Source organism: Oncorhynchus kisutch, linkage group LG6, assembly GCF_002021735.2.
Source record: "Oncorhynchus kisutch isolate 150728-3 linkage group LG6, Okis_V2, whole genome shotgun sequence".
Lineage (NCBI taxonomy): Eukaryota > Metazoa > Chordata > Actinopteri > Salmoniformes > Salmonidae > Oncorhynchus > Oncorhynchus kisutch.
The window spans coordinates 73,356,538-73,375,799 of NC_034179.2; the positions used below are offsets into that span (position 1 = coordinate 73,356,538).

The window sequence follows — 19,262 nt, forward strand, 5'->3', positions numbered from 1 at the left end:
AAACCAGATGTGGTGGTGTATTGCTGCAGAATGCTGTGGTAGCCATACTGGTTAAGCATGCCTTGAATTCTAATTAAATCCCTGACAGTATCACCAGCAAAACACCATCACACCTCCTCCATGAGCGAACCACACAATGTGGAGATCATGCGTTCACCTACTCTGCGATCTCACAAAGACACGACGGTTGGAACCAAAAATCTCAAATTTGGACTCATGAGACCAAAAGACAGATTTCCACCGATCTAATGTCCATTGCTCGTGTCTCTTGGTCCAAGCAAGTCTCTTCTTATTGGTGTGCTTTAGTGGGGGCTTCTTTGCACTTTGCAGCAATTCGGCCACGAAGGCCTGATTCACGCAGTCTCCTCTGGACAGTTGATGTTGAGATGTGTCTGTTACTTGAACTCTGTGAAGCGGCAGGTAGCCTAGTGGTTAGCGTGTTGGGCAAGTAACTTAAAGGTTGCTGGATCGAATCCCTGAGCTGACAAGGTAAAAATCTGTCATTCTGCTCCTGATCAAGGCAGTTAACCCACTGTTCCCCTGTTAGGCTGTCATTGTAAATAAGAATTTGTTATTTACTGACTTAGTTTACTGCCTAGTTAAATATAAAAAGCATTTCTTTATGCTGCAATTTATAAGGCTGGTAACTCTAATGAACTTATCCTCTGTAGCAGTGCTACCTCTGGGTCTTCCTTTCCTGTGGCGGTCCTCATGAGAGCAAGTTTCATCACATCGCTTGATGGTTTTCGTGACTGCACTTGAAGAAACTTTCAAAGTTCTTGAAATTTTCCGCATGGACTGACCTTTATGGCTTAGAGTAATGATGGACTGTCGTTTTTCTTTGCTTATTTGAGCTGTTCTTGCTTTAATATGGACTTGGTCTTTTACCAAATAGGGCTATATTCTGTATACCAATCCTACCTTGTCACAACAAAACTGATTGTCTCAAACACATTAAAAAGGAAAGAAATTCCACAAATGAACTTTTAAGAAGGCACACCTGTTAATTGAAATACATTCCAGATGACCACCTCATGAAGCTGGTTGAGAGAATACCAAGTGTTTGCAAAGCTGTCATCAAGGCAAAAGGTGGCTACCTTGAAGAATCTCAAATATAAAATATATTTGGATTTATTTAACACTTTTTTGGTTACTACATGATTCCATATGTACTATGTCTTCGTTTTTATGTCTTCACTATTATTCTAAAAAATGTATTTTATTTTTTATATTTCACCTTTATTTAACCAGGTAGGCAGGTTGAGAACAAGTTCTCATTTACAACTGCGACCTGGCCAAGATAAAGCAAAGCAGTGCGACAAAAACAACCATACAGAGTTACACATGGGTTAAACAAACGTACAGTCAATAACACAATAGAAACATCTATATACAGTGTGTGCAAATGTAGTAAGATTAGGAAGGTAAGGCAATAAATAGGCCATAGTGGTGAAATAATTACAATTTAGCATTGTGCAAGTAGCATTGTGCAATTTAGCATGTGCAAGTAGAGATACTGGGGTGCAAAAGAGCAAAAATAAAACATTTGGGGAATGAGGTAGTTGGGTGGGCTATTTACAGAAGGGCCATGTACAGGTGCAGTGATCGGTAAGCTGCTCTGACAGCTGATGCTTAAAGTTAGTGAGGGAGATATGTCTCCAGCTTCAGTGATTTTTGCAATTCGTTCCAGTCATGTGCTGCAGAGAATTGTAAGGAAAGGCGACCAAAGGAAGTGTTGGCTTTGGGGATGACCAGTGAAATATACCTGCTGTAGCACGTGCTACGGGTTGGTGTTGCTATGGTGACCAGTGAGCTGAGATAAGGCGGAGCTTTACCTAGCAAAGACTTATAGATGACCTGGAGCCAGTGGGTTTGGCGACTAATATGAAGCGAGGCCCAGCCAACGAGAGCATACAGGTCGCAGTGGTGGGTAGTATATGGGGCTTTGGTGACAAAATGGATGGCACTGTGATAGACCACATCTAATTTGTTGAGTAGAGTGTTGGTAGCTATTTTGTAAATGACATCGCCGAAGGCAAGGATCGGTAGGATAGTCCGTTTTACGAGGGTATGTTTATCAGCGTGGGTGAAGGAGTCTTGCTTGCGAAATAGGAAGCCAATTCTAGATTTCATTTGGGATTGGAGATGCTTAATGTGAGTCTGGAAGGAGAGGTTACAGTCTAACCAGACACTTAGGTATTTGTAGTTGTCCACATATTCAGAACCATCCAGAGGTCAGAACCATCCAGAGTAGTGATGCTAGTCGGGCGGGCGGGTGCGGGCAGCGATCGGTTGAAAAGCATGCATTTAGTTTTACTAGCATTTAAGAGCATTTGGAGCCCAAGGAAGGAGTGTTTTATGGCATTGAAGCTTGTCTGGAGGTTTGTTAACACAGTGTCCAAAGAAGGGCCAGAAGAATACAGAATGGTGTCATCTGCGTAGAGGTGGATCAGAGACTCACCAGCAGCAAGCGACATCATTGATGTATACAGAGAAGAGAGTCGGTCCAAGAATTGAACCTTGTGGCACCACCATAGAGACTGCCAGAGGCCCGGACAACAGCCCCTCCGATTTGACACATTGAACTCTATCAGAGAAGTAGTTGGTGAACCAGGCGAGGCAATCATTTGAGAAACCAAGGTGGTCGAGTCTGCCGATGAGTATGTGGAGATTGACAGAGTCAAAAGCCTTAGCCAGGTCAATGAATACGGTTGCACAGTATTGTTTCTTATCGACGGCGTTTAAGATATAGTTTAGGACCTTGAGCGTGGCTGAGGTGCACCCATGACCAGCTCTGAAACCAGATTGCATAGCGGAGAAGGTATGGTGGGATTCAAAATGGTCGGTAATCTGTTTGTTGACTTGGCTTTCGAAGACCTTAGCAAGGCAGGGTAGGATAGATATAGGCCTGTAGAAGTTTGGGTCAAGAGTGTCCCCCCCTTTGAAGAGGGGGATGACCGCAGCTGCTTTCCAATCTTTGGGAATCTCAGACGACACGAAAGAGAGGTTGAACAGGCTAGTAATAGGGGTGGCGACAATTTCGGCAGATAATTTTAGAAAGAGAGGGTCCAGATGGTCTAGCCCGGCTGATTTGTAGGGGTCCAGATTTTGCAGCTCTTTCAGAACAACAGCTGACTGGATTTGGAAGAAGGAGAAATGGGGAAGGCTTGGGCGAGTTGCTGTGGGGGGGTGCAGTGCTGTTGCCTGGGGTAGGGGTAGCCAGGTGGAAAGCATGGCCAGCCGTAGAAAAATGCTTATTGAAATTCTCAATTATAGTGGATTTATCGGTGGTGACAGTGTTTCCTATCTTCAGTGCAGTGGGCAGCTGGGAGGAGGTGTTCTTATTCATGGACTTTACAGTGTCCCAGAACCTTTTTGAGTTTGTGTTGCAGGAAGCAAATTTCTGCTTGGCTTTTCTAATTGCCTGTGTATATTGGTTTCTAGCTTCCCTGAAAAGTTGCATATCACGGGGGCTGTTCGATGCTAATGCAGAACGCCATAGGATGTTTTTGTGTTGGTTAAGGGCAGTCAGGTCTGGAGAGAACTAAGGGCTATATCTGTTCCTGGTTCTACATTTCTTGAATGGGGCATGCTTATTTAAGATGGTGAGGAAGGCATTTAAAAAGAATAACCAGGCATCCTCTACTGACTGGATGAGATCAATATCCTTCCAGGATACCCCGGCCAGGTCGATTAGAAAGGCCTGCTCGCTGAAGTGTTTCAGGGAGCGTTTGACAGTGTTGAGTGGAGGTTGTTTGACCGCTGACCCATTACACCCTGAGTTAGAAAGACAGAGTTTGTGAGCCTGTGTCCCAGACTCCCAGGATCAGAGAAAGAGTGACTGTGATGGAGTTTTCTACAATGATCATATTCATTTTAACACAATCATAGTTTCCCTGTCAGCTGGGTATACCTACTGATTAAATAATGGGTATAGCAAATACGAGAACCTAACATCGACAATAACCAGTAGATGTCGCTAATACATCATGTCAAAACCAGAATTACCCAATTTCATCACAGAGCCAGTATGTTCGCAATGTCTACTACACACAATCTCATTAACTGTAACATTTATGTATTCAATGTCTATAAAACGAGGAATTAATCAAAAGCAAATTCAAATATCGACCATGTGTAGGTAAAGTCACATCACAGTTGTAAAACATTTAACTCCAAAGGTGGCTGTTTTACAATTAACTAAGGATGTATTCATTATCTGCAATTATGCAGGATACCGTTTAAATAATATGTATCATTAACTGTCCAATAGCCTACAGAAGAGCCTTAGTAACAAAACGGCACTTTCGTTTTTAAATCAAAACTCATCCTTCTTACAATTCATAAATGCACAACGTATTCAATGACAGTCAGAAGCCAATTTATTTCTGATTAATTAGGTAAAAAATATTACGTAGAATATGAAGTGCAATTACATTCTGTTTTCACTGATTTAATAACACATTTTTTCTATATATGCACTCATACAGTGAGCCGTAGAAACAAAGGTGAAACCTGTAAATCACGGAGCCAATCAGCGACCTGCAATTTGTTTAGGGCTATTAAAACTCAAGGCGGTCTTTTCTGTCTTTCCCTCAGTATGTTCGGATCTGTCTCTCCGCCGTTATGGGATTATTATCACACATCGACAGGATCTGAATGAAGGCTACTTTTGCAAATGAAGTCTTGGGTTTACATGTTTAGATAGCAGTACCTCACAAAGCCATCTGTACAGACGTCACAACAACGTGTAAGAGGTTTGGGTACCATATGTGAACAGTGGAGCTGATCACTCAAGTTGTACTGCGGAGTACACCAAGACCAAGGTAATTGTACTGCTTTTGCTAATACTTCTTTATGAATGAATGGCCACTGTTCTTTTATTTTTATGAGTTTATAATGCAGTATTTCACATTGTAAATTTAAAGTCAGCTGAGTGAGATCACACCAATATGCAAAGGATTCACAGGAATGACAGCCAGCAAGAAATGTAATACAGTAATCTTTTGTGGGAATTTATTAACAGGGACACTTTACAATGCCAGTACTACCAAGTCAGGAGATTGCCACCAGATTCAAGGAGAAATGGATGAAGCTTCACCCAGAAGACCAAGACAATGAGAATGGTTCAGTGCACCTGGATGACAGTCTCACCAGCCTCCAATGGCTCCAGGACTTCACCATAGTCAGTGCGAGTCTAGAAAGCCTACCGGGCTCCACTTGCCAGCCGTACCAGCTGCCTCAGCCCAGCCACCTGCACCCTCAGGGCTCCGACTCCCCCTCCAGTCCACCTGCTGGGGACACTGCAGCCTCCGGCATGCCTCAGAGTGTAGGCAGCCCCATCACCTCCAGTGCCTCAGCCAACAGGACTAGTTACTACTCACTTCACCCGACAGTGACCAACCACCACCAGATCACTGTGCCAGCCAAGTCCCTGGAGGAGGTAGACTTCAAGACCAACCACGAGGTGAAGCCTCCCTACTCCTACGCCACACTGATCTGCAGAGCCATGCAGGCTGGCAAGAATAACAAGATCACACTGTCTGCTATCTATAACTGGATCACAGAGAACTTCTGCTACTACAGACACGCTGAGACCAGCTGGCAGGTTAGTGACTCAGTCTGTCTTCTACATTATTGATCAAACCTGAGAGAGGTACACAACACAGGGGGAGAGAGACCGGTGGGCGATTGCATGCAACTAATCCCTCAGAGATACAGTATTTATTTTGATGTTGTATGGAAGGCCTATCGTGGTTATATTTGTTCATCATTGACGTAACCGTGGGTTATTTCTTGTTTGATTTTTGGGGGGAAATAAGTAGAAGATGAGTAGACATCATCGGGACAGGAAAAGGCGCAACTCTCGCTGACCATTCAAAAATGTGTAGTTTTATTAGACACGTTTAAATGATTGACGTTGTTTGATTTTCTTGGAATCTCTGTGATGGGAACTATATGATTCAGGAGTATAATGAACTTAAATTGTTATTACCTTGTCCTGACGATGCACATTTGACATGTTATAACCAATGATTTATATATGTAACATTATGACGATCCAGCAACAAATGACAGAGAACCTTTAGTAAGACTACTATCAGTTAGCTCGTCTTTTCATGAACCCCCATTCTATTCTCTCCTCAGAACTCTATCCGTCATAACCTGTCACTCAACAAGTGCTTCATGAAGGTTCCCAGGCAGAAGAATGAACCAGGAAAAGGGGGATTCTGGCAGATTGACCCTCAGTACGCGGACATGTTTGTCAATGGAGTCTTCAAGCGCAGGCGGATGTCAGCCATCCATTTCAACACCCAGAGACACAGCAAAACCCAAGGATCATCCCGTAACCGGAAAACCCAGGAGTACCACCAGCATTTTCAACAGCCCCCCTACACAGTGTCCCACAGAGGAGCAGGTGCTGGGAACAGATGCAAACTTAGTGGCACAAAGTGGGAGACAGTCCATAAGTCACCACTATTGACACCGGATCTCATGGAACCAGAGGCACTGAAGGGTGAACTAGACTGGGCCATGGTGTTTGACGATGTTCTGAATGGGAGCAGCAATAACTTTGAGGATCTAGACATTAACTTAGCTCTGAACTCCCTGGGGTGTAAGGTGGAGCTCTCCCAGCAGGATCAAGGCCGGGCCTGGCACCTGGGGAGGTGGTGCAGCGGAGGGGCTGACCGGGACCACCAGCAGGCCTGCAGGTACATGGAGGTGACCACCATGGGCTGCTACAGCATGGAGGAGATCCAGCAGCACCTCAACCTGACTGGGCTGCAGCAGCCGCTCCCTTTGGCGGTCCACCCACAGCACTTTGAGGAGCTGACACTGTTCCCTGATGAGCAGCAGAGGCACCCCTGGGAGGAGCTGAAAGAGGAGGTGCAGGCAGTGCCTATCACCCTGGACCATAGTCTCAGCTTCTGTGAAGGCTTTTTCACTGAGATGCAGCCATGGGGGACAGCAGAGTCTTATATGTGACACCCTCACCCAGCACCAGCCCCAATACTGAACAAGCAGTCCAGCAGGAGGCCAGACGACCTATAGACTACTGTTTTGCTACATTAGCATCATGGATTCATTCAGAGAAACATACGTTAATTGATTTTTTTAAATATAAAAAATATAAAAATCTGAGTCACATTTACTGTGTTTTTTATGTTCATTTTCTATTTGCTTTTTAATTGTTTGCATCTATGAAATAAACATGCTCTTTTTAACGTAGCATTGAATGTCTGTTATAGAACAAAATAAATCTATCCTAATTAGCAACCACTTAATTCAAAAAATCTATACACTAAAATCTATACACCGGTCAAAAGTTTTAGAACACCTACTCATTCAAAGGTTTTTCTTTATTTTTTAAAACTATTTTCTACACTGTAGAATAATAGTAAAGACATCAAAACTGTGAAATAACACATATGGAATCATGTAGTAACCAAAAAAGTGTTAAACAAATCAAAATATATTTTACATTTTAAATTCTTCAAATAGCCACCCTTTGCCTTGATGACAGATTTGCACACTCTTGGCATTCTCTCAACCAGCTTCATGAGGTAGTCACCTGGAATGCATTTCAATTAACAGGTGTGCCTTCTTAAAAGTTAATTTGTGGAATTTCTTTCCTTCTTAATGCATTTGAGCCAATCAGTTGTGTTGTGATAAGGTAAGGGTGGTATACAGAAGATAGCCCTATTTGATAAAAGACCAAGTCCATATTATGGCAAGAACAGCTCAAATAAGCAAAGAGAAACAACAGTCCATCATTACTTTAAGACATGAAGATCAGTCAATCTGGAAAATATAAAGAACTTTGAAAGGACACCAATAAGAACCAACTTGCTTGGGCCAAGAAACATGAGCAATGGACATTAGACAAGTGGAAATTTGATATTTTACACACACACATGAAGGATAAGCAATAATGAAAAATGTGTGTATATAGTGTTTTGGAACTCTTCACATATTAATATAATATAATTTCAGAATCAGTATTTTGTGGGCAATCAGATAAGACATAATGCAAGAGCGAGTTGTGCCGTGACCGTTTGCTGGCTGTCTAGCAGGCTACGTTATACTCTGAAACTCTTCAACTGTAAAACTTTATGATGATTTTTTAATATTCTTTCCATTAGTAGATATTCTAAAAAGGCTCAGGATGACCTAACATTAGTATAGCCATGGTTGTAAGGGTATGTTATGTACATGATGTTTTATGTATGATTCAAGTAATACAGTTCAAATATGAAAACACTGAATCACTTTCTCAGCATAGATGGTCATTTCTTTGGCAGTAAGTTTATCTAAACGTACATGTGATGAATGGGGTGATTAATTATTGAATGATTAATTAAAAGGCTGTAAATAATGCATTAATTAAATAAAGACAGTGGACTTAAAAATAATGCTTTTGTGATGTAGTTTCTATGATCTTCCTAGGGATAGGAAAAAGATGGAACAAAGTAAATAGGTGTTAACTTGTGGAATAGACACCAGCTGGAATAGGTTTTAACCAATCAGCATTCAGGATTAGACCCACCCGTTGTATAAATCTCATTATAAACTGGGTGGTTCGAGCCCTGAATGCTGATTAGCTGACAGCGCTGGTATGTCAGGCCGTATACCACAGGTAGGACAAAAATATATATATGTTTGCTGCTATAATTATGTGGATAACCAGTTTATAATAGTAATAAGGCAACTTGGGGGTTTGTGGTATATGGCCAATATACCACAGCTAAGGGCTGTATCCAGACACTCCACTTGTGTCACGCATAAGAACAGCCCTTAGCCGTGGTATATTGGCCATATACCACACCCCCCCGTGCCTTATTGCTTAACTATACTGTATTATCTATTGTTAATGTATGTAGACAGACAGATAGGACAAGTACATTTACAACTATTCTACTCTACCAGGAATGAACTGTCCTATCTCTATCCCCTACCTACACCCTCTCACCATACACCACTGAACCTTCGCCTTATGAGGACCAGCCTGCCTAAGCCCCGGTCCCTCAGTGCATTCTGAAATGGATGGTACAAAACAAAGCACTTCACTCAGCAGGGCAGAAGAACACACTTCCATCTCTGCAAGATGAAATGTTTCTTTCAGATCCCTGGAGGAGTTGTTTATTTATCAGCCTTTCCCAACAAATCCAAATTCCATTTCCAGAGGATCCATTAGCGATAGAGTGTGACGAGGTATTGTAGCAGTGCTCATTCAATTTCACTTATGGTGGAGAAGTTCTTCCAGGATAAAAATAATAGGTGTGTGTGTGTGTGTGTGTGTGTGTGTGTGTGTGTGTGTGTGTGTGTGTGTGTGTGTGTGTGTGTGTGTGTGTGTGTGTGTGTGTGTGTGTGTGTGTGTGTGTGTGTGTGTGTGTGTGTGTGTGTGTGTGTGTGTGTGTGTGTGTGTGTGTGTGTGTGTGTGTGTGTGTGTGTGTGTGTGTGTGTGTGTGTGTGTGTGTGTGTGTGTGTGTGTGTGTGTGTGCTTGCCCCATGTTATAATAAAGATAACCTCTTTGTCTTTCATAATAGAAAAAAAGTACATATTTCCCTCAGGCAAGTCTGAGCTTGTCAAAACTTTATAAGATGGCCAGACCCACTGGACTAATAACCATGGTGCAACTTGGTCTGTCTGTGTAAGTCTAATGTTTTTGTAATCGTCACCCTGAACATGAGCAGCCCAGAGGCAGGTGTTAAGGAAGAGTCAGGTCAGGTGGAGGTGGTGGAGCAGGTCTGGGCATGCAGGGGCCATTGTGTTATTATGCAATTCTGAGTAAACATAAACCAGTTGGATGTGTAGGTAGGTTAGGTCATCCTGAGGTCCATGGCCAATCTGCACATCACTTAAGCTCAAACTGAACCACACCACAGCTTGTGGGCCTTACGACAGCTTACTTTCTAGACAATCTAATAGAAGGTAAAGCTGGGTGGTGAGCTCAAATCTAACATTCCCCTCTGGACAAACTTCTTGTCTGGTGTCGAAGCCAACCCTCCTGAGCTGCCCTGATAGACTTATCTCCCAGCAGGCAGAACCATGGGGCTCTATTCAAACAAGGAACTGTGGCACACTGTCGGCCCAACATGCAGATCTGTCAGGGTGAACAAGCAGGGCAGTCAATGCACCCTGACCCTGTCTGCTTTATGTCCTCCTGGTACTGCTGATTACAGGAGCTGACTGCTGGGGGGGCACAGGACAGCCAAGGAGGAGCTGACTGCTGGGGGGCACAGGACAGCCAAGGAGGAGCTGACTGCTGGGGGGCACAGGACAGCCAAGGAGGAGCTGAAACAAAGGGTGAACGGATACTGATGGGTTCACTCACGTACATAATTCATGAACAAAACAAACCAGTTTGGTTTTTATTAGTCTTTCCAGTGATATACAGTAGAAAGCACAACACAGAGTGGGGACGGACTGAAAGCTCCATGGCTTGTTGTGTGTACGTTTCTATTACATCTGTGCAAACAGTCCCGATCTGACATACCTATCATTAAACACATGGTCCCCAATCCCCAGAGTCCATTCACTCTGAGAATGATTGCTTCTCATTGTTCCCTGCATCTTCATCCAAACCAAGTGGAAGTCTTTGTGTGGTGGAGAGACGGCTGGGGATCCATCTCCTTCAGATGTGTGAAGCCAGAGCAGAGAAGGGGATGAGGACCTGCATCTGACTGTGTAGTGCCTTGCATTAGTCAAGTAAACCTCTGTCTTAATGCACAGCTCTGCTGAGTTTAAAACATCATTCTAAATATATTTCTATACTCTTGAGCATGGTTATAGATATGTCTTCAATTATCACTGTTGTATACATTATGATAGGAGAAACCTGACAGGTTCCAACTTTTACATTCTTGGCTTTACTGAACAATCTTTTGGGAGACCAACTGTCATGGTTGATATTCAGTCACACAAAAGAGATCAATTTTTATCAAGTGGGATGACTGTCTCTCTATCTGTCACATGAGGGGTTAAACAGACTTGTCTAATTTTCTCACATGGTCATTTCATTTCCACGGTCTATTCCTAATTCTGACTTGGGTTGACTGATCAATGACATCCTCCAGAAAGAAAGAGAATCTAAATATAGAAAAAAAAATAGTATTGGTTTTTCCCATGCTGTTTGAACGACCAGGTTGCAGACCAAGTTGCCTGCTGTTTGTGACTGGAATCTTCACAGGAACTCAAGAAAATGGTATTTGTCTCTCAAAGACAAAGCATGGTTGGGAATAATGGTTTAATATCCAATGGTCTTTCATTAACTTCCTCTATGAAGGTATGCGGTCTCCCACATGAGAAAATACTGTAGTATAGATGGTGTTAGGAGGTCAATGGAACGCAGACCGTGAGGGATAGAAGGAAGCTGGATTGGGGCAAGTTAAACACGTTTTTTTATTTTTAAAGTGGATATTCATCAAATCCGTCATGATTGATGCATTGTAAGAGACCCAGAAACATTTCTCTACACCCGCAATAACATCTGCCAAATATATGTACTGTATGTGACCAATACAATTTGATTTGATGTGGTTACTAAAGTCCGATTTGGATATATTTGGCTGTTTTCACTGCATAAAATTAGAAGTTGTCCCTGTTCAGGTTTAGAAGAAGTGACTGCTAAATGCTAACTCCCATAAGTATAAGCTGGTATCATAGCTAGAATACAGAAATCCATGCTGGTAGTCAAAGTTGTTTTGAACTGTAATGCAGTTGATTGATGACGATAAGATGAACATATATTCGGGTTGACGTCCATACAAAAATGATACTCCGATTTTTACCTCAATATAGTGTGAAATACGCATACATGTATAAACAATAGACTAAATGTAGGCTAATTTTGCTGGGGGGCAATGAGGAGATTCAGGCTTTGCCCCATGGCATCTTTCCGCTACTCGCTTACATGGCATTTCCATTGTTTTGGTCGAGTTCCATTGACCTCTTTACTGAATCTATACCGCATAGTTTCTAAACATGCTGTTCTGTCTTTGTCTATACTATGGTATAAATACTATAGTATTCACTGAAGTATTTTGCCAACTTTACTGTAGTATTCACTGTAGTGTTTTGTGCAAAAGCACTACAGTGAATTCTATGGTATTTACAGTTAACTATAGTATAAATATTGCAGTAAAAAGAAAACTGTAGTATATACAATAGTAATGATTTTTTTTCCCCCTCAAATCGTGAGTGTAATGAAAACAGAGGCAGGTTTAAACTTTTCAAGTACATTTAGGGAGAAGGTAGAAGGATGCATGTGTGTGAAAGGAACAATACAAGGAATGGACTCGGAATGCTGGAATGATAACCCCCATGAATAAACCACTTCATTCCCAAACAGCATCTCTTTATTGTGAGGGGAACTAAATCGGCCCAATGAGTGATAATCCAATCTGTTGTGGTAAAGAATTATCGGAAGTGGCATTCCTGTTCTATTATTCACCCAGGAACATGGAAGAGCCTCTGTGGTGTCCTGCAGTGGTGGTTCACAAGTTCAGAAAGCAGTTGATTCCTTATATGAAACGGTAGTGGGAGCAGGTCTCACCCCTGAGGACTCCGGACAGAAAAGAAAACCACAGCATGGGCTTAATGCCATTTTTAATATAGCTATGTTCTAGATCTCTCTGTGTATACACCAACACAAAGCTGGGGTCATGCAGTGTTCCCTCTGGCTTTGATGGGCAGCAAGGTAAAGGTCAGAGGTCACAGATCTGTCAGATAGTTCTCCTGTTGAGGCTGTAATTAACTTGGGCCCCTCTGAGAAAGGGGGTGAAAGGATTGTCTCCTTTAGATTTGGTCTGACTAGATTTGGTCTCATCCTTGGCCCTATAGATAGTCCAGTCTGAACATTTCCCAATCTCAGTGCATTAGCAGGATATCTGACCATTGATGTCAAAACAAAAGAGGGGTCCAATTAGAGCAGCATCATGTCAGAGCATCCTGAGGTGACAGGCTGGGGGTGAAACATCTTCACTGCTGTTTGCGAACCTCTGTTCACGTCTGTTTGAGAACCTCTGTTCACGTCTGTTTGAGAACCTCTGATCAGGTGATCCTTAGTCATCATCATTTATGTCACATTTTAGTCATTTAGCAGATGCTCTTATCCAGAGCGACTTACAGGAGCAATTAGGGTTAAGTGCCCCACCTCTACACCAGCCTCCACCTGCTGTGGGTCTGCTCTATCCCTATGGGGAATGTGGATTATCATCAATAATGAATACCAAACAACAGCCTCAATTCCAGACCAGACTGAGGAAAGAAGGGAATGCCCTGTAACACAGTATGTTGAATAATTATTATCTATTGCTGTTGAACCTTTATTTAACTTGGCAAGTCAGTTAAGAACAAATTCTTATTTTCAATGACGGCCTACACCGGCCAAACCCGGATGACGCTGGGCCAATTGTGCGCCGCCCTATGGGACTCCCAGTCACAGCCGGTTGTGATACAGCCTGGATTCGAACCAGGGTGTCTGTAGTGACGCCTCTAGCACTGAGATGCAGTGCCTTAGACTGCTGCGCCACTCAGGAATTAGCTCTTGCAAATCTCTCGATTGTTATAAGAAAGTATCATTGCAATAAATGCATGTGTTCATTTGAGTTGTGTGCTGTGTGTGTGTGTGTGTGTGTGTGTGTGTGTGTGCTGTGTGTGTGTGTGTGTGTGTGTGTGTGTGCTGTGTGTGTGTGTGTGCTGTGTGTGTGTGCTGTGCGTGTGTGTGCTGTGTGTGTGTGTGTGTGTGTGTGTGTGTGTGTGTGTGTGTGTGTGTGCTGTGTGTGTGTGTGTGTGTGTAAGGGCAGATGCTCCGTCCTCTTTTCTATTTCCCTCACCTCACAGCTCCCCTGATGAATAAGAAGGTGGGTTGACATTGCAGGCATTGTCTGGGTCTTGAAGAGAGTCTTATTTGATTAGCTGTTCCCTGCTTTATGAAGCCTGGCATCTGGCTCCCTGGGCCAGCTAACTGGTTAATACAGGGTAACACTACACCTTCCTTCCCAAGGCCTGGGACCGGGTGACTGCACTGGGACCTCCCCTAATCAGCTGTCTGGATGGAGGGATGTGTGTATGTATGCTGGAGGTAGATGTGATGGGAGCAGAGTCTCTCTCACCTGCTCTCCTCTTAGGACATCATTATACTCAACACAATAATCTCTCTCTTTTACTAATCAGACTAACAATCAGTAGTCAATTTGACCAATCAAAAGAACAAGTGCCTACCATGAATCAGCCAGTAAAAGCAGACCTCGTTAAAAGATTAAAATTACTTCCTGGAAGGACTATTCTGCTTTTGAAAAGGTTTTATGTAACTGGCATTCACAAAACATTATTAACCAGACTATACTGTATATATACTGAATAACAAAGCTCATATCGTGGAACACTTCTCAACCACTAAGAACAACATTCTAAAATGTACAATCACGCAGATTTTAATACATTGCAGAAATTATAGAGGCAAACAAAAGATGTAAAAAGCCACAAAACACCAGTCTGTAACACCATTGATCAAGATAGTGCCAACGGTGGCCTCTCTTGCAGAAGAGATCGGTGGGATTCATTAAAAGCGATGTAATTACTGTAGCTGGGACTACACCTGTCCCCGGCAGACTGTGGATCTAACATGCAGTACACCTGCCTGCTTATTGTGATTGGCCAAGAGGCACAGCAGGGAAGTGCGTGCTGTGTGTGCAGCTCCCAGAAGCCTCAGTTCCTCCAGGAGAGAGAAGGGTCCTCTCCATCAGCGTTACTTTAAATATTCATGCTGGATCAACAGTGGAACACAATCCTTCTCCTGGGTTTTCTCCTTCTTTGCTTTGAGAGGCATAGGTCTATGGTGGCAGACCCGTTATGGGCCGTTATTGCGCACATACACACAAGCAGAGCACACACAGTAAGCCGTCGTCATACTTAACACCTGATGAAAGCAGGCATATTGCAAGTGTTAAAGTGCATTAATCAGACAAATGTCCATTTTCACAGAAAAACTGAAAAATTCATATACACCTTGTCCTGTTGGACAGCAATGTCATAAAAAGCTATCATTGATCACTCTTGACGAATTACTTGACTGTCAAATATTAGATTCAGAAGGCTCTTTTTCATCTAAAACCAGACGACGGCGTGAGACCTCAGAGAGAAGAAGCTACATTGTGGGTAGGAGCATGGTTGGTATCTCAGGAAGGGGTATCAGGTACCGGGGGACCCTGGGAGTCCCTAGGGGCCAGAGCTCATTAGGCAGCTGCTTAATGAGAGAGCAGAGGGAGAGATGGGATAACTTGTGGCTCTCGTTAAATGCTGTACTAGATGGTAACAATGGGAAAGAAAGGGAGAGATACCTGGAGACCATTCTGACCTAAATAGACAGGGTGAAGAACATTGTGTACAAATATTGGTGATGTAACAAGCACATTTACATCAGCCAAGATCTCCCTCATCACCACAGATTGGCAAAGTAATTTTGAAGTAGTAGCGCTTGGTGAAAGTATGTATAAATCCTAGTATGAATGCCTTATTCCAACAGACTTTTATTTTGGACATTTTGATATAGCTCTCTAGAAGACACAGTCACAAGGGCATATATTACACTACACAATCAAGCACACAATTTGGCCAAATGATTCAGTGCACTTACTAAAAAACATGTCCTAGGCCAATCTAATTATGGGGCTTGGATACTTGACGAGAATGCAGACCTCCGCGTCATTCAGAGCATTGTTTCTGGGGTATTGTTCAATACCCCTTTTCTGATCATATGAATACTTAATTGAGTAACTCTTTAGCATTTGAATCTGTCCATCCCATGGCTGAGAGAGGGGTCTTTGTGCAGTGGTAATCATGGGGGCTTGCTCTGGCATTAGGGTCAGGACCTGTCCACACTCAAGATGCCTCCCTTTTTTATGTCACAGAACCAATTATCCTGGACCACAGGGACACGCATTAGCCAGCTTCTGTCAGCCAGCTTCTGCCAGGAGGAGAGAGAGAGACCAAATACTGCTGTAACCTTTGGGAATAGGACTACCCCGTGTTAGGCCATCTAAGGTTACAGCAGTATTTCCTCTCTCTCTCCCTCTCTCTCTCCCTCCCTCTCTCCCTCCCTCCCTCCCTCCCTCCCGACATCAGACACAGTGGGCTCAGCAGGGGGTGGCATTCCAAAAGGACCATGCTAACCTCCCATTGGTCAACCGCAAGCTCAAGTTAACAGCTCATATGAACACCAACTGGCTATTTGAAGAGGAGAATGTGTGCACTTATTTGGAGGGTAAACATGTGGGTAACAATAAAGACAGTCAGGCTAATAATAAATCATGAAATAAGTATGTGGGTTGGCTTTTTGGAGAACAGACAAAAAATGATTTGGGTCCATCCAGCTGTAACGTGTTTACTTGGATATGACTGAATCTGTGTACAGAATTGGAATGGACAAAAAGGAGAACACTGAAACAAGAATGTCGAGCCCCATGTCAGATCATAGTCAACGAACTGTACTATCAATAAGATCTTGCTTTTCTACTTCAAAGTTATATTGGCCCTAGAGTAACTGAAGCTATTTGTTATGCACCTGTGTTAGACTAATAATGTACAAGAGGGACTGATTGAGACATTGCCGGGTCATGCAGGTTTCACAGTGCCCCCTGCTGATAGTCTCCATGAAACTGGCCTTCTGGTACTCATGATGGCGATATAAGCCTGTGTGTGTTTACTTCGATAATACTTCCTCTTCTGCACATCAACCACACAATAAACCTACACAACCACTTACCTGAAATATGCTAATAGAATTCACAGAGTGTGGTCTGTCTCTTACATGCTTCCTCTCATCTCCATTTGACTATCTCTTTATTGCTGTCCAGTTCCCTGAGAGTCATTTTACCATGACAACAGGAATGTGCCTATATAGCCCTGCTCTCCTCCCTGTCTGGTCAAGGTCACTATTGTCTACAAAATGACCCTGTATGTCCTTAACAGGATGTTTAATGTCCGGTCCTTCATTTTAGACTATGACGATTTTTATAGTCAACGTGTAATACATATGTGAACAAAAAAAGAGGTAGAACACTCAAGAAATAGTTCTTCATGATACTAATGTTGATATAGAAATGCTGCACGGTACAGATCCATTTGATAGTTTACACCAGAATATGTGTCTGTTGAAAGAAGAGACAGGCCAGGACTGGCGTGGATACTGTGAAATGTTTGGTGCTGTCTTGTATGGCAATATACCAAAAAATAATCAGAGGGGTAATATGATAGACCCGGAATGTATAGTTACTTGGACATGGGACAAGGGTGGGGGTGGCCCTGGGTCAACACCGGTGGCCTTTCAACTGATAACAAAAGATTGGATCATGAACAACCTTGACAGTTCTTGACAAGCCGTTTAACATGAACTATTGTTCTTCAAAGTTTGTATTCTTTTATGATTCCTAAATATTGTGAATATAGCATGTATCATTTCTAGAATAGCCCTGTACAGATCATTCTCAACACTTTAATTCTACACCCTCCAAGGCGCCCTCTAGTGGGGAAACAGCAGTATAACCAACGGCAGATGAGTAAATATGGTCCTTGCAATAAAAACCTTCACAAAATACATTGTAAACGATGAGCCGTCAATAAATAACATACAGACACATTCACTGAGAATCGATAATGCACATCAGAACTGCAGTCGGCTTCCAAGAACAGGCGCCATGTTTGAGTAGACCAGTATGTTAGTCAAGAACCCACCGAGACCCATAATTGTGCACCATTGATAAGGACTAATAACTACTTGTCTCACTGTCCATTGTGTGTTGATGTGAATGACCTATACTTCTGAACCACACCTGCTACCACAGCAAGCCTGTACATGCTCTGACTGAGTGTTGATTACTGATTAGACAGTTCAGGCACATACATTCCAAACAGGAACTAGTGAAACACCTGTAATAATAATACGCTGCAATTGTTCTTGAGTCAATGGATTGGTCACGTGAGGTATTATTTTGCCCATATCATGTGTGCAAGGGCTGATACTGATCTTTATCGACATTATGTGATTCTTTTTTTTTGTATCTGCCCACGGGGCGAAAACTGGTTTAATCAACGTTGTTTCCACGTCATTTCAACCCTAAATTCAATGTGATGACGTTGAATCAATGTGGGAAATTGATTGTATTTGAAAAAAGTAATCAACGTAAGATTTCATTTTTTTTCTCACCCAACTTTTAACCAAAATCCAATAAAAAGCCGTCTCTTTTTTGTTGGTTTCACATTGAACTCACGTTGGTTAAAATGTCAACCAAATGTAAAACTAGACATTGAACTGAAGTCTGTGTCCAGTTTCTCCAATCTCAGAGTAAGATCAATGTTCAGCTGTGATTCACCTCTGCATCCTCTGACTTTTTTCAAATCCAATCAATTTTCCACGTTGATTCAATGTCATCGCATTGAATTTCGGGTTGAAATGATGTGGAAACAACGTTGATTAAACCAGTTTTCGCCCAGTGGGCAGATACTCCAAAATGTCATATAATATTGATAAAGATCTGTATCAGCCCTTTTCAGTCCTTACTCATAATGTCTGTATACACTGAGTGTACAAAACATTAAGAAGACCTTCCTAATATTGAGTTGCACCCTTTGCCCTCAGAACAGCCTCAATTAGTTGGAGCACGGACTCTACATGGTGTCGAAAGCGTTCCACAGGCCCATGTTCACTCCAATGCTTCCCACAGTTGTGTCAAATTGGGTGGATGTCCTTTGGATGGTGGACAATTCTTGATACACATGGGACACTATTGAGCATGAAAAAGCCATCAGCATTGCGGTTCTAGACAGACTCAAACAAAGAGGAGAGTGTCTCTCACTGGACACTTGCCAGGCTTGGCTACGGTCTGCGTCAAGTTACAAGGTCAGTCAGTCAGCAAGTGCAAGGCCAGGTCCCTCTCCAAGACAATCAACTAACCCTAACCTCAACCCTAACTCTAACCCTAGCTTCATGTCCACACTCCGTCTCAACCCTAACCCTAAAGTTTACAGTATGCTTCCCAGTCAAAACAGTTTGTACATATATTATATATTTTTTGTTAGTTCTGGTCTTTGGCAGTTTTTTTCGTCTGTTCATGCACACAAAAACATTTCTTGAGGCAAGTCGAAGTTCGGTAGCCAAAGTCTACGCCCCTTAGTCTGTGATTGGTCAACAGTACTACTCCTAGTAAGAGTGGGAACATGAAGAGTTTGTTCTCATTCAAAGAGAGACGACTAGGTTTCA

General features: G+C 42.7%; 1 protein-coding gene across 1 annotated transcript; it reads left to right on the plus strand.

Moving 5' to 3' along the window:
- Positions 1 to 3,705: 3,705 nt before the first annotated feature.
- On the plus strand, positions 3,706 to 8,414 carry LOC109892255 (forkhead box protein J1-B). The gene is made up of 3 exons (XM_020484702.2): positions 3,706 to 4,826; positions 5,027 to 5,608; positions 6,148 to 8,414. Exons 2-3 carry the CDS (start codon positions 5,039 to 5,041, stop codon positions 6,985 to 6,987), a joined length of 1,410 nt encoding a protein of 469 aa, XP_020340291.1. The 5' UTR covers positions 3,706 to 4,826; positions 5,027 to 5,038; the 3' UTR covers positions 6,988 to 8,414.
- The last annotated feature ends 10,848 nt before the right edge of the window (positions 8,415 to 19,262 follow it).

Coding starts and splice junctions, on each gene's coding strand:
- LOC109892255 (XM_020484702.2), top strand. CDS start 5,039: ATGCCAGTACTACCAAGTCAGGAGATTGCCACCAGATTCAAGGAGAAA. Junction 5,609..6,147: donor ACGCTGAGACCAGCTGGCAG/GTTAGTGACTCA, acceptor TTCTCTCCTCAG/AACTCTATCCGTCATAACCT.